Source organism: Sciurus vulgaris (assembly GCF_902686455.1).
Source record: "Sciurus vulgaris genome assembly, chromosome: 18".
NCBI lineage: Eukaryota > Metazoa > Chordata > Mammalia > Rodentia > Sciuridae > Sciurus > Sciurus vulgaris.
Genome location: NC_136479.1, coordinates 36,023,107 through 36,037,683, shown reverse-complemented (window position 1 = coordinate 36,037,683; position 14,577 = coordinate 36,023,107). Strand labels below are relative to the sequence as shown.

General features: G+C 55.4%; 1 protein-coding gene across 12 annotated transcripts in view; it reads right to left on the bottom strand.

The window, feature by feature from the left end:
• Window positions 1-3,831: 3,831 nt before the first annotated feature.
• GTF2I (general transcription factor IIi) overlaps window positions 3,832-14,577 on the bottom strand; it is a 94,935-nt gene continuing 84,189 nt past the window's right edge. For all 12 annotated transcript variants that reach the window (XM_079120715.1, XM_079120717.1, XM_079120724.1 and 9 more), the window contains 12 exons: window positions 14,075-14,176; window positions 13,404-13,469; window positions 12,941-13,124; window positions 12,068-12,126; window positions 11,682-11,762; window positions 11,285-11,368; window positions 10,746-10,929; window positions 9,247-9,275; window positions 7,882-7,923; window positions 6,357-6,398; window positions 5,771-5,844; window positions 3,832-4,883 (listed from right to left, as the gene is read on the bottom strand). In XM_079120715.1, the coding sequence (XP_078976841.1) occupies window positions 5,786-5,844; window positions 6,357-6,398; window positions 7,882-7,923; window positions 9,247-9,275; window positions 10,746-10,929; window positions 11,285-11,368; window positions 11,682-11,762; window positions 12,068-12,126; window positions 12,941-13,124; window positions 13,404-13,469; window positions 14,075-14,176 (932 nt within the window). In that variant the 3' untranslated portion in view covers window positions 3,832-4,883; window positions 5,771-5,785. The remainder of the gene's footprint in view (window positions 4,884-5,770; window positions 5,845-6,356; window positions 6,399-7,881; window positions 7,924-9,246; window positions 9,276-10,745; window positions 10,930-11,284; window positions 11,369-11,681; window positions 11,763-12,067; window positions 12,127-12,940; window positions 13,125-13,403; window positions 13,470-14,074; window positions 14,177-14,577) is intronic.

Below are 14,577 nucleotides of genomic sequence, written 5' to 3'. Positions count from 1 at the left end.
AGCTGTGTTGTTAATCACGACTATCGCAGACACCCAGGGAGCCAGCACGGGGTGATGAAGCAGAGTTCCCCAAGTCCCCTGGGTCCCCAACAGGAAGGAGGCCCCGTCAAGGGCTGGTGTCCACACTTGTGACCACAGCTTCTCAAGAGGCGGCCCTCGGGTGGCGGGGACCATTATTTTGCCCTTGGTAGAGGGGAGGACGGAGGCAGAGGGCTCCAGAGGTGGGCACAGCTGGGATCTGGCCCCGGGCCCCGCCTCGCCAGCCTGAGGAAGGGGAGCTGCTCACACCAGGCCAGAGAGAAGGGAGGCAGGAGGATTCTGGCCTCGCTCCCAATGTCACCTTCCCCACCCTCAGGCCACTCGGCTTTCCCCCAGTGGGCTGGGTCATTTCCTTACCTAGGAAATCCCCAAGACTGGGACAGTGGAGACAGCGGGAAAGCTTTGCGTCTGGCCACCAGGCCCAAGCAGGGCCCTCTGGGATCTGGCCAGTGGAGGGAGTCTAGGCTTCTTCCCCTTGTGGAGGGACAGTTCTCAGACCTAAGACCCTCCTGGTGCCCTTGTTGAGGGTCTTAACAGCCTCTTGTCAGGCCACTGTGACGCCCCTGGGCCAGGCCGCGGGACCTGCTCTAGCCAGGCCTAGAGCAGCGGTAGGAGCCCCTGGCCACCTGCCTGGGACACTGGCACTGTGGGGCCCAGGCCCAAAGGCACAGGGTTCCCAGCTCTCTGCCCCACAGGAACCCCAAGTCTTCCCTTCCCAGCAAAGTGGGAAGTGGGGCGAGCTGCTAGGTGCGTCGGCCTCCAGGCCTTGCCACAGGAGGCTGCCCGGACCTCTGCTCCAGACCCAGAGCCCAGAGGCCCTGGAGGGACAGTGCTGGGTGTGAGCCCTGGGGCCAGAGCCCGCTCTGTCCTCAGCTGGCCCGATCCAGCTCCCTCGGCCTCAGTTGCCAACTGCCACAGGGCACCGGCAACCGTGCCCACTTCGTGGGCTCCTGAGGACTCAGCAAGGTGAGGAGCCAGGGCCACCTCTGTGGTGCAGGGACACGGGGGAGGGACTTCCAGGTCAGGGCTCAGGGTGGTCTTCCTGTCCAAACTGGGTTTTGCAAGAGAAATCTGCCCAGACGGCAGGAGCTGCAGGCTGGGGGACGCCATCGCCTGGTGGGGCCACGGGGGCAGCTGGGCCCAGGCCTCCTTGACAGAAGGTCAGGCTGACAGAAGCGGTCAGTAGGCCACCCTGGAGACATTTGTCCCCCTGGGCCCCCTGGAAATACCTGCAGGGGAGACAGGGCGGCTCCCAGCCGAGGCTCCCCCTGCACTTCCAGCCTGCTCGGCGGCCAACCCCTGACCGCCAAGCTAGCTCCAGTGGCCCCGGGGCTCTGGGTGCTATTTCAGGTCCAGTCGCCAGGGAGGGGTGGCCACTTCTGCGGTCTGTTCCCGAGCGTGGAGCCAACAGCCAGCCGTGGGTGGGATGCAGGCTGCCGCTGCCCAGGGTGCAGCTGAGTGCAGGGCAGCTGTGGCTTTGAGGGACAAACCAGTGTGCCCTGCCAAACCCCACCTTCTGGAAACCCGCCCTTCCTTCTGCTGCACAGTCGTCCAGGGCGAGGGCTGAGCAGGTGGCCTGGGGCACGCCTAGGTGCTGAAGACCACACAGGAAGTGGACACGACAGTGCCCTCTTCCTCTGAGAAGCAACGGGGCAGGAAGCACCTTCACAAACAGGGGTTGTGTCACTGCTAGCTGGGGCGCTCAGCGTCCCTAAGCCGAACCTCCAGCAGGGTGTGGAGGCCGCAGGTCCAACAGGACGTACCATGGCCAGACGGCCCAGTTGGCAGAGGGAAGGAGCTGCTAGGCCGAGCAGGGCTGGACCCCAGGGCAGGCGGGCAGCAGCTGAGAGGGTCCAAGCAGCTGAGTCCTGCACCTGAAAGTGCAGGGTCCCTTCCTCCTCCTGGGAGGTACATGACGTCTCCAAAACACGTAATGCAAGTCCCCAGAAATGGGTTCTCTTTCGGAGGGGTAGGTGAGTACTGGACAAGGGGCATCCAAAAGAAGCACACTGATGACAATTATCTGCCCACTGAGTGAAGCCAACCAACACCAGGGCCGGGTGGCACGTGGACATGGAAAGCTGTCTTCCTCCCCAGCAGACCTTCCCCGGCGGGGGGCCAACGTCAGGGCTGGAGGAGGCTCAGAGGGGACACCCGACGTCAACAGGGAGGGCGGCCTCCTGCAGGAAGGAGCCCCGCCCAGGCACAGACGCTGGCCAAGCCCCAAACCCAGGTCTGTGGGGGGATTTATCCATAAAGCCCCAAACCTCACTCTGTGTGATTCAAACTAACTTTTTTTTTTTCTTAAAAAAGTGCTTATAGCGCACGGACTGCCCAAGATGCCCAACTTGTGTGCCAAGTGTCCAGGCTGGAGGCCCAGAAGGGGCCCTGCAGGCCATGGGCAAAGGCCACTCTGGGACAGACGGCCTCCGCCCCTCGCTTCTGCACACCCAGGGTTTGGAAAGGGGCCCTGCGGTGCAGAGGTGGGGTCTGCGTCTGGTCACGAAGCCTGCTTCTGCACCCCCGCCATGCGACCCGGGGAATACTCTTCACCTTGGGAACTACAGATCAAGAAGTCGCTCCGCAGACGGGAACACGTCAGATCCACCCACGAGACCCTGAAGGACACTGCCATCCAATCCGGACTCGACCAAAGACTAACGGGCAAATCCGTCCACCGCGCCGACCGCCGTCCTCACGCCTGCCCGCCTGAAGCGCGGCCTCAGCCCGCAGCCACGCTCCACTGCCGCCCTCCTGCCCCCTGTGCCCCTGGAGGCCGAGGTGCCACTGAGGTGCCCTGAAGGTGTGGGCCTGGAGTGCAGCTGCCCACTGGTGGGGTCCCTAAGGGGATCCTGGGGCCCCTGTGCTTCCCAGACTGCCCGAGAGCAGCTTCCTCCGCCAAGCCCACCCCCAGGCGCTGCCTCAGGCAGGACACCCACTGACCAGAGACAGGAACCTCTGGAAGTGCCAAGCAAGCCTTTCTCCCTCTAAGTCGATCATCTTCAGAAGCCCGCAGAGGCAGCCATCTAGAGCGGTGGCCACCCGTGGCCCGCAGGCTGCTGGGAAGCCGGCGCAAGTGGCTCCAGCTGGGAGGCTTCCTGGCCCCGCCCCGCCACCACCCGTCCAGGCTGGAGAACGCACAGGGACGAAGGGCACAACCCGAGTCTGGTGCTGCGCAGCGACAGACCCACTAGGAGACGCAGAACCTGCTAAGAAACCCTGGCGTGTGTGTGTGAGCGTGCGCATAAAGCACACCCCGCCATCACACGGAAGTCCTCCAGGGCAGGACCCTGGTCTCACGGGCCTGTTGGTGCTGTAGGAATGCGGGGGCTGCACCCTGAAGGTGGCCCTGGACCAGCCGCTCTCCGGGGCAGAGCGGGGCTGGTGTGCGAGCTGCCTCTGCAGAGAGCTGGGTGCACGGGGTGCAGAGGTGGGCAGCTCTGTCCCAAACCCCCCACTCGGCAGGCTGGGGCAGCAAGGTCTCCTGCCAGGGAGGCTACGGGAAGACCCTGCCTCAAAATCAAAGCAAAACAAAAATGAGGGGAACAGCTCGTCCACCTGAGTTCCGTCCCCAGGGCTGCGGGTCACAGAAGAAAGGGGGCGCCCCAGGGAGACGGCTGAGCAGCGGTCGCCAGGCCTCAGGAACCCAGGGACACCAGGGTCCACCCACCGGGCACCACAGGCGCCTCCCAGCGCCCACCTATCCCTCCTTCAGAGTCCACCTGCCACCACCCCACCCACTGGGCTCCCAGACACCCAGGAAGACACCTTAGAAAGAACTGAGTGAGTGTGTGAAAGGCATGGATGGACTTTATTTATTACCCTATATCTACAATTTAATTTGAGGTAAAATATAAGCAACACATAAAAATGCCTATTTTTGCTACCATGTATATAATTCTCCATTGTGAATATCGTGATAAAGCTAACGAGAACTCTATGCCGCCATGTACTCGAGCTTTTACAGCTGGTATTTTACAACTCCCACCCTCTGTGAACTCTCTGCACACGTGGACTCTCCTGCGGATGGCGCGGAATAGCAAGGGTGCAGAATCCATCAACCTGGAGACCCTGCTGCCCACTGGGGCCTCAGTGTCACACGCAGAATTAGAAAACATCCAAGGCTGTGACAGCCCGTGCCGCACAGGTCCCGAGGCGCAGCTCACCCCAACGCTCAGACCTGACCTCGCTGCCCGGGCTACACGATGCATTTTATTTAGACGGAAAGTACAAGTGAAGAAAGAGGCTTCTGCACACCGTCCACACCACACACTGGTGCGACCCCTTGCCGACCGTCAGGGTGTCCACACGGTAGTTAATTAGGATAAAAAACGTATGAACCATGATCGACAGCGTAGGAAAAGGTTTAGTCAGATATACAGACAACTAGCTGCTCACCCAGTCGTCAAGACAGCTGTGAACAGAGGATCGTTTAAGTGATTTTTCAAATAGAAAAACTAAAGAACTGACTATCACAGGAATTTCTTTGCTGCAGAAGCTGAGATGTTCCAGTAGCAGATATCTTCACTCACTGGGAAACGCACACCGCGCCGGAGGCTCTGCTGATACGCAAAACGTCTGCCGAGAGTCACCCTGTCATTTCCCTGTCGTGTTCCCAGCAGTGCTGAAATCCTCAATATACATTCCAAAGTAAGCCAGCCATTCCAAATCTACAGTCACTCTGCTCTTTAATTCAATTCACAGAACTGCTGAAAAAGTAGACATTTCTATCTAAAAGTAGAAAAAAAGGTTTGTATAGAAGGTATTTCTGTTATACAAGTATATTACACAGCTTGGGGCAGTAACAGGTCCAAAAAGCTCTTCTCAACCACTGATACTTTAAGCTAAAATGAGAAAGAACAAAGAAGAAAACAGGTTAATCGGATCACAGGAATTCAGAACAGAGAAGTGCAATTTTTGGTAACAGTTATTTGGACTGAATGCGCTCATGAAATGACATGACACCCCGAGTCTGGGAACCGGCAACAGAAGACAAATTACAATGAAGTGGCTGGACGGCACAGACCCACAGTAGAGGTCTGTTCACCTGAGCTGGCCACTGCCGAGCCGGTTCCTGTAACCCTCCATGCAAGGACGGAGGTGGCTCAGGAGTCAGGAGGACAGACTCATAATTCCTGACTCTTGGTCTGATCTACGTCTGGAACAGCAAGACTGGACTTGTAACCCAACAGATAGAGCTAGGAACATACCTAAGCCTCCATCAGACTCTGTAAAAACTGTTTCTGTTTGTTTGTTTTTTGCACCAGGATTGAACCCAGGGTACCTAACCACTGAGCCCCAGCCCCAGCTCTTTATACTACTTAGAGACAGGGTCTTGCTAAGGTGCTTGGGGCCTCATTAAGTGGCTGAGGCTGGCTACCAACCCGATATCCTCCTGCCTCGGCCCCTTGAGCCCAGCTGAACACTGTTATTCCTATGGGGGAAAGTCCAGTGACGTCCCCTGGAAGGAATGCCAGAGGCCAGGTAAGTTCCACTCACATTTTCACCTTGATGCAAAGTGCCTGTACCTCTTTGGGAGACAGATATTAATCCAAGGAAAACCTCTGCTTTAAGCTTCTAGCTCAAACAACCCTGCAGACCTTACATGTGGCCCTGTAGCCCTCAAGGTGGGGCCCCATCTCCTAGGGGAAGTAAGGACCCTGGTCAGCGGAAGGACACGCAGCTGGTCTGAATGGACGCGAATGGCAGTGCGGATGCAGCGGCGACTCACCTGGGAGGAGGGAGTCTACCACGTGGGGTCTGGTTCCTGCTTGATCTGAGAGCTCCCATCCGTCTCCTTAATTTCTATCAGGAAAAATAAAAGGACTCAGATTAATCGACACATTAGCGCCAGCCTGCCAATCACAGATCCATTTATACCCAGTGTGACCTCAATTCTACCGTTGATCACTTGTGTTTTCTTTACTTTCTGGGCAGGGCTTGGGACTGAACCCAGGGCCTTCTGCATGCTCAGCAAGCCCTCTACCACTGAGCTACACCCCCAAGGTCTTGTTACTTGTGTTTTCAAAGAAAAACATCTTATGTGTACGTCCTCAGTGACAACTATTAAGCACCACCAGGTTACACAGCAGTCGTCTGACTGCTCTAGAATCTACCAGAGTGTTCTATGAAAGCGAAGGTTAAGCAGCCATGGGTCAACTCTAGACACACATCTCCTGGCCCAAACTATGGAGATCCAAACCACTCACAAACAAAAGAACAAAACAACTATACAGTTTTAAAGACACAATCCATCGTTTGTCCCAGCAAGAGCCTTTGGAATCTTGGGATTTTTCCCAGCTGGACTGCCCCCTTACCTTCCGTGGCTGGTGCTTCCAGCTGGCTCGGCTCAGCTGACTCTAAGGAGAAACACAGAAGACTTCTTTATTAGTGCCAAGGTGCTTGACCTTATTTAAGAATCTGGAAGGAGGATGAGGGAGAAACCCTCTAGGCTTTGTACACAAACCACAAGCCCAAAAAGAAACTGCAACCAGAGTCTACAGTTATGAGCTAAAATTATTCAACTATATTTTCCAATTCCTACTTCTCTGAGATGTGCTAAGTTAGAATACACAACCATACAAATGAAGTCTCTGAGAATGATTTTTGGGGGCGTGTGTGCTGGGAATGAGGCCAAGGACACACACATGCTAAGTGTGCACCTGAGCAAACCCTTGGCAGTAAAGAACAATTGTTTTTATTTTTTAAATTGTTTTGCACTACTGTGGACTGAACTCAGGGGTGCTCTACCACTGGGCTACATCCCCAGACCTTTCTACTTTTTGAGTTAAGGTTTCCCTAAAGTTGCTGACGCAGTCCTTGAACTTGCAGTCCTCCTGCCTCAGCCTCTGGAGTAGCTGGGATTTTAAAGAAGTACCACCACACCCAGCTCCAGGTTACGACCTTGATGTAGGTGTAACAAGAGAGCAAGCAGCTCCTTTTCTTCGTCTATTCTTCCCTGGGACGCCTTCGATAGAAGCTATTCAATCCTTTTAACAATCTCAATTGCAGCAGGTCAGTCCCCATTTTTTCTGTTTTACTTGTGAATGGATCTTTATTTTACTTATTTATATGTGGTGCTGAGAATCGAACCCAGTGCCTCACACATGCCAGGCAAGCGCTCTGCCACTGAGCCACAGCCCCAGCTGCCGGTCCCCATTTTTAAGGAAACTAAGAAGACAACACAGCCACTCCTACCCAACACGGCCTGGCTCAATGATTGGCAGTGAGCATCAGAAACTGACGGCTTAGGACAGATAGGTGGCACCCTCCTGTATGCCAGGGACTTGTGGACGAGGGAGGAGGACTGGGAGCTCCAGGCCAGCCCCAGAAAACTAAGAGCAGGGAAGTAAAGTGGCCTAAACAACAGCGCCAGTGCCGGGCTGTGGCCAGTGGGAGCGCCTGACAGCTCGCAGGCCCTGGGCCCACCCTCAGCACCACACAGAGGTAAGTACAATGAAGGCCCAGCAAAAAGACCACCTTCTCCCCAACTTGTTCCAGCCCACCACATCTGGGGTTCCTGACATCACACCTGACCTAGGACTGGGGTCCAAAGAGTTTGAGGCCCACAGTGTTCAGTCAGGACCTTGCAGCTCGAGTTAGTGTGATTATTATTATTTTTTTGGCGTTGGGAACAGAAGCCAGGGCTCCACACACGCTCAGCAGGCACTCTGCCCTGAGCTACATCTGCAGTGTGGGTCTATGTGAATGTTCTAGGCTTCTAAACATGGGTGTCAGGAAAACCAAGCCTGTGTGTGTGCACAGGGCAGAACAGAGTCCCCTAACAGCCACAGGGAGCGGGCCTGTGCCGGTGGAGACGCTCTGTTCCACGGTTTCTCTCACCTTGGATCACGGGGCCTTCTGACTCATTCTGATCCACCAACTCTGAAAATAAAGCAGAGAGTTTAGACACCAAGTGAGTAACACTGCCACATCTGACTGGTCTGCGGGCCCAAGTTGGCCGTAATAGCCTATTACCTTCCTTATGATGAGAAAGGAACAGTGATGAAGGGTTCTGGTATATTCCACCAAAACCACAAATTTCACGATAATTACCATAAAACTCTAGAGCATACGACTGCACCAGGAGAAGAGCAAAACCAAGCACTGCAACCGAGGCAGGGACGGGCAGCTTAAGACATGCTGGTCTGTGGCTCCTAAGAGTCACACCGTGGACAGGTGAATTGGGATCCAGAAAAAGAATCACAGGGAAAGTCACCGTGGGTTCCCTTAAATGGCAAGGGTCCTTAGTGTGATCGGAGCTGAACGCTGAGGACGCTGCAGCCTGTGAAGCAGGTGGCCTCTCCTAGCTGCTGACCCTTCCACACCGAGGGCACGGAAGGGAGCCTCGGCAGGAGGTGGGGGAGGGGTCCACTATGAGCAAGGAAGACAGCGAGGAGCCGGACTCAAACCCAGAAGGCACGGAGGGACGGGGGCCGAGAGGCCACTCTGCAACGCAGGTGCAACAGCCCCAGCTCCTCGGGCTGGGCGCTGGGGATGCAGAATAGGCCCCGGGCGCTCGCTTCCCCAGGAGTGAGCTTACGGGGCTCCTGGCCAGTGCAGGGGACCCTAGGTGAGGACAGCAACTCTGAGGAGAAGACGGAATCATGGAGGGCGTGAGGACAGGACGGTGTCACTTCCATAAAACCTGGTGACAGGTTAACAGGACAAACACACCAGAGAACCAAGGCTCGTTCAAAACACTACTCGTGACATGGCCTCAGGCTCTGGAAAGACGCTCACACTTCTAACAGCGCCACCCCATGTGGGTGGTGACACCTCACAGAAGGACCCACGCTATGGGTCACATAGTGGCACAGAGCCGTGTGCAGCACCACGCTGGGCCTGCACTGCTCTAGCTGGGTGCTGCCCACTGTGTCCGCAGCCTGGTCAGTGAGCACCTCAGGCTTCACAAGCCAGTAGTCTCTGCTCGGAGTCTCGATTCCGCCACAAACGAAGGTGGCGTGCCAACAGAGCTGTTCATGACACAGGCTTTCTGACCCGCTTCAGATGGCTCACGTATAATGGGTAAGGCGCTGGAATCTGAGACCCTCCAAAAGGGGTTCCACCAGTATCCCTTATGGCTGAGGCTGAGGGCTGGATGGAGGCCACAGCCCCATTTCTCTGTGGCGTTCGAGTGGCGTGGGGCCCACCCGCCACCGTGACTCACAGATCCCAGAACACCCAGCAAAACCACAGAATACTCACGGTTGTTAATCACAAGTCCTGGAAATGGTCTAAAAGAGAGAAGCAAATCATAACAGTTTATTTTTACAGTACAAGAATATCTGTATATTCAACTAATATTTAACCCATGTCACTTATTAACCACTACTTTATAATCTTATAGGAGAGATGTGTGTGACCAGGCGTGGTGGGGCATGCCTGTCATCCCAGGGACTCAGGAGGCTGAGGCAGGAGGATGGCAACTTCAAGGCCAGCCTTAGCAACTTGGTGAGACGGTCTCAAAATAAAAAATAAAAAGCACTGGAGGTGAAACTCACTGGCAAAGCACCCCTGGGTTCAATGCCCAGTTTGGAAAAAAAAAAAAAAAAAAAAAAAAAGGAATAAAGGGGTGTGTGTGTGCATGTGCACCACACAGACATGTAGGCACACGCACACACAAACACACACAACCACTGTTACAAACGCCACACCAAAGGGGGAGACAAAACAAAAATGTGAGCCACAGACAGGAGCAGAGCGATTCTAGTTAACTGGTCCACTGGGAAAGGCCTCTGCCTGATCTCAGGAATGACCGTGCTGCAGGGGGACAACATGCTGTGGTGTCCGGGAGGGTGGACAAGAGGCCCGCACGTGGCACACCAGAGACATCCGACAAGGCCCTAAACCACCTGTCTCCAGACGCGGGCCTTGGCAGGAAGCCCCTGGGCAGGGGTGGCTAATTTGGGCTGAGGCCGACACCTGCTGTGTCCAGCCGGTGCTCCGAAAAGCGTGCCGCTCGTGCTGCCGGCACACAGGGCACCTCTGCGGCCCAGGAGCTCGCACTCCCCACCCGCCTAGGTGAGGAAACGGAGTGGCATGACTTGGCATGGAGACACACCAAGAGGCGAGCCCCGCAGGCTTCCTAGGCCCCACTGTCTCCAATGCCCATTACTCAAATTTTCCACTGTCGTAGGAAAGCGGTCACAGAGGACACGCAACAGTCAGAGGTGACGTTGTTCAAGAAGACCCTGAGAGGCACTGCCAGGCTGGACTCGGCCCATAGGCCAGGACCTGCCAACACCTTGCTCAAAAACGAAAATGACAGTGGGCGTGGCAGCCACACCTGTCATCCCAGTGGCTCCGGAGGCCGAGGCAGGAGGATTGAGAGTTCACAACCAGCCTCGGCAACTCAGTGAGACCTTAAGCAACTCAGTGAGACCCTGTCTCTACATAAAATATAAAATAGGGCTGGGGGTGTGGCTCAGTGGTTGAGGGCCCTCATGTTCAATCCCCCGTACCAAAAAAAAAAAAAACAAAAAAAACCAAAAAGCCACTGGAGAATGAAGTCGGCTCAGACTCAGAGCACGTGTCTCCTGGGGCCCAGGCTCTGGTTTGATCCCAGCACCAAACAAAACACCCCCCTGAGGTAAGAGGGCCAAGGCCAGGTGGCTCTGCCATTCCACACTCACAACCACACTGGGGGACCCAGTGAAACTGGGTGACCTCGGGTGAGCTCCTCTGAGCAGGAGGCTCCCACTCACCTAATGACGGTGAACTTGATAAACTCAGCAGAATCTAGGATCCTTCTCATGGAGCTGATCTCCAGGTAGCTGGGGGCTTTGAAGGAGACCCCGGGGGGCATGCCATCGACCACCACGCACCCAGGGTTGATGGTGATTTTCCTGTAGGGCACCTTCACGGGGAAGCCCATGCCGATGGCCTCACCTGTAATGAGGCAGCACAGAAGCAGAGGGACCTGGTACCTACGGCCGACTTTGAAAGCACGAGGCCAGTAAGATGGCTTCGTCTGCTAGCTGGGTTCTCTGTACAGATCAACAAACACGAGCCACGGTTCTATTAACTTTGACACTGACCACTAATAGGATAACACACTTAGTGTTTTCTTATCAGATTTTAAAAATTTTGCTTCCCTTTCTACCAGGAGATCACAACCACACGACAATCACCTCCCAAAAAGACAGCATTAGAATAAAATCTCCAGGGGGGGAGGCCGGAGTGCGCAAGGCCTGGCCTGGATCCCAGCGCCTGCCGCAGACTGCACTTCACCAGCAGAACGTACCGAACTTGCGGCTGAAGAGGTCATTCACTTGCTCTCTTAGCTGTCTTGCCTTTTCAACTTTCGACAGTCTTTCATTATCATCATCTAAAAAGAGTTCAGAGAAAACCCAAAACTTAAAAATGCACTTTTAGACTCAAGTAGATTATGAGGAGCTCTGTGTATGTCTTTAGAGCCTTTTGGTCATGTGAACAAGTCACACTCCAAACTGGAAGTGCCACGCCCCTTCCCACCATGATAGGTGTCATGAGGACAGACAGACGTGGGGATGAACAGGCTGGGGCTGGAGCCTAGAGCCACACCACAGAGCACATGTGGCCAACAGGACATCCGACATCCCTGTGTGACAGAATGAGCCCCAGTACCGGGGCTCAGGGACCCAGAGGACAGAGAAAGGTACCTGGAATTGTCACTTGAATGATGTTAAGATCTTCTACACCTGATGCAGTCGTGTTAACACTGGGTGATGAATTTATTTTTCCTTCAGACAGAAATTTAAGATCGGAGATCAGGGAGAACGTTCAAGGTCAGAATCTACCCTAGCAACCCACTACGAGGAGCCCCAAGCAGGCTCTCGGGGGCTTCCAGCACGGGGCCGCAGGCCTCAGGGGGCTTCCTCTCCTGCCACGCTCTACGTTCCACTAGGGTCTGAAGCTTCGGGAAAACCGTTCTCACTGTGGCTTTCTCACGGTGAGTGTGCAACTTTGCATGCTCAGCTCTCAATCACTAAAGAACTGAAGAGGAGTGCCAAGCCCCTGCAGGGAGTGCGCTGCCCGGGACACTCACTGGGGGGGCTCTTGGAGGAGGAGGTGCTCTCCTTGATCGCCGTCTCAAACATTTCCGGCCTACAAATGAGAGAGAACATGTGCTAAGCCAGGTGGAACTCATCCCCCAAGATTCAGAAAGAAGGAATTAAAGCCCTGACCTGCAGGCACACACTCAGCTCTTCACAGAGGAAGGACAGAAACAACCCGGATCCACAAATATCCAAAAAAAGCCTAATCCACTGTGATTCTGGCACCCGCCCTGGCCCTCTGCTTGACCCCATTAGTGTGCTCGCTTGTCTGTAAGCTCTTCCATGGTTGGGGGTCATACCAGGAAGAATCAGCGCCAAACTTGAGAATGAAAACAGGAAAAGCCTGTGTGCAGCCTGGAGACACAGAGTCCCAGTCCTGGCCCTCCTGCCACCCTCTAGGATGGGTCCTCAGGTGCAAAGGGTGGTCACTGTGTGGCAACACGCTCTGATTCGAGGCAGCAACACCAAGGGGCTGAAGCACAGCTCGTATCCAGCAGAACCTGCCTTTAATTTACTTCAAGTGACTCTTGTATAAATACACACCAATAATTCCAATTATTCCCATCTATTGATGTTCAGGCAAATATAGGAGAGGTCAAAAATATTCCTTAAGTTGGAGAAATAAAAGACCTTTGGAAAACTGAACCACTGTTAAGTCGGCAGCACCAGCCCCTGGGACCCTGAGCGTGGTCGCAGAAGCCCCTCTCCCTGACACGCTGGAGCCCTCGGCTGCCTCTCTGACCCGCTAAGGAAACAAGCTGCGTGCGCAGAAGGGTGGCTGGAGGGCCCTTCTGACCCCAGTATCAGAGCCCTGCCACAGTGTGAAGCCGCATGTCTGCCTCCGCTTCACCTCATTTCCTTACTTCTTAATGATGAACTTGATCTTGGCCTTGTTTCGAAGTATCTTCTCCAGCCTTGGAATGCCAAAAGTAGACGGTCTCCGGAAGGGCACGCCCTCAGGTAAGCCTTCCACGTAGAAGTCCTCCGGGAAGGATTCGAATAACGCAAAGGGCACCTTCACCGCCTGCTTGAGGCCAAGAGCTTCCCCTGTGAGAAGGCACAAGACGGTTCTCACCTCTCCCTCCGAAAGCTGCTACAAGTTGCAGCTCTAAAAACACACTGTGACGCTTCCCAGCTCCTAAGACCAAACTGACTTAGGGACACCACTTAGGGTTAGAACACGCCCTCTGGGGGCTTGCCAGGTGCGAGACCGAGACCTGAGGCCCAGAGAGTCCGTGGGGAGAGTGGGGAGGACACTGCTCTGCTCCCCCTCTGCACTTCTGACAGGCTACCTCAGACCTCAGTAAGGCTTCAGGATCAACCCACCGCATTTTTCGTTGAAAAGATTTTCCACTTTCTGCTTCAAGTCCGTGATCTTGGCGTTCCAGGCCTCTGCAGGTAAACACAAGGTTAGCCTGCGGGGGGCTCCGCCGCAGACACTCAAGACGGCCCCTCGCTCTCGCGTACAGCTTCAGAGAGCACAGAGGAAGAACTAAGGCTCCACGCGGTCAGGGCTGGGCGGGCGCCAACCCTGGCAGGCTCTGAACTGTTTGCAACTCTGGCACCCTGGCTGAAATGGACACCCCGGGGGGTGGCCACCTGCACAGGCCAGGGGTCAACGCTCACGTTGGTCACGGTGACTAATGGGGAAAGGGGATGCCAGCGCCATTTTGCAAACGCACATGAGAAGCAGGCCCAGCAGCCCCTTGGGGCCCACGCCCTCCCGCCGCTCCACTTGAGTGGCTGAGGATGCGGGGACGCCAGGCCTCTGCCTTCAGGAGGGCCTCGACTGCTGCCGACACACCTCCGTCAAGCACAGACTGAACGCGTGGGGACCAGCACTGGGACCAGAGTACCACCCTGCAGGCTGGCTGGACGGTCTGCGGCCTTCTCCACGGCCTGCCCCACCTCACAGAGCAAGAAGCGAGGCATCGAGACAGGAAGGCACCACCGCCTTCTACTTAATATGGGGAGTGAAACACACAGGACACACTCACCAAAGGAAAACTCTCTCCCACGCGGCTTAAAGGGAACGTTGGAGCCATTAGTCTGGGTAGGAGTGCGAACGGTGGAGGTCTGAGGATTGTTGTTGTTAGAGCCTGAAGAAAAGTCAAGGAAAACCATAACTGGCACCTAATTAATTTCACTTACTTAATTAATTGTACTGCTTCAAGTCCAGCCTGTGCCAGAAAACAGCTGAGTCGGAAGAACAATGGCCGTCCCGCCGGTCCACAGACCCACGACTCTGCTCCCTCTCAAGATGATGCGCCTGACGTCTCCCGTGCCCAGGTGGAGCCAGCCACTCAGGAGGCGGAGGCAGAGCGACCGAAGCCCTGGAGGACAAGGCCAGCACGGCCAGCACGGGAAGGAAGTCGCCACCAGGCTGTGGTGGTATGCCATGGAGACGCCAGCCACCAACGGGAGGCAGGGCGCCTGACCTCGGTGCTGACGGTTTAAAGCACATCACGCACTCAGAGGGAGGCGCGCTGGAGGACGGGGG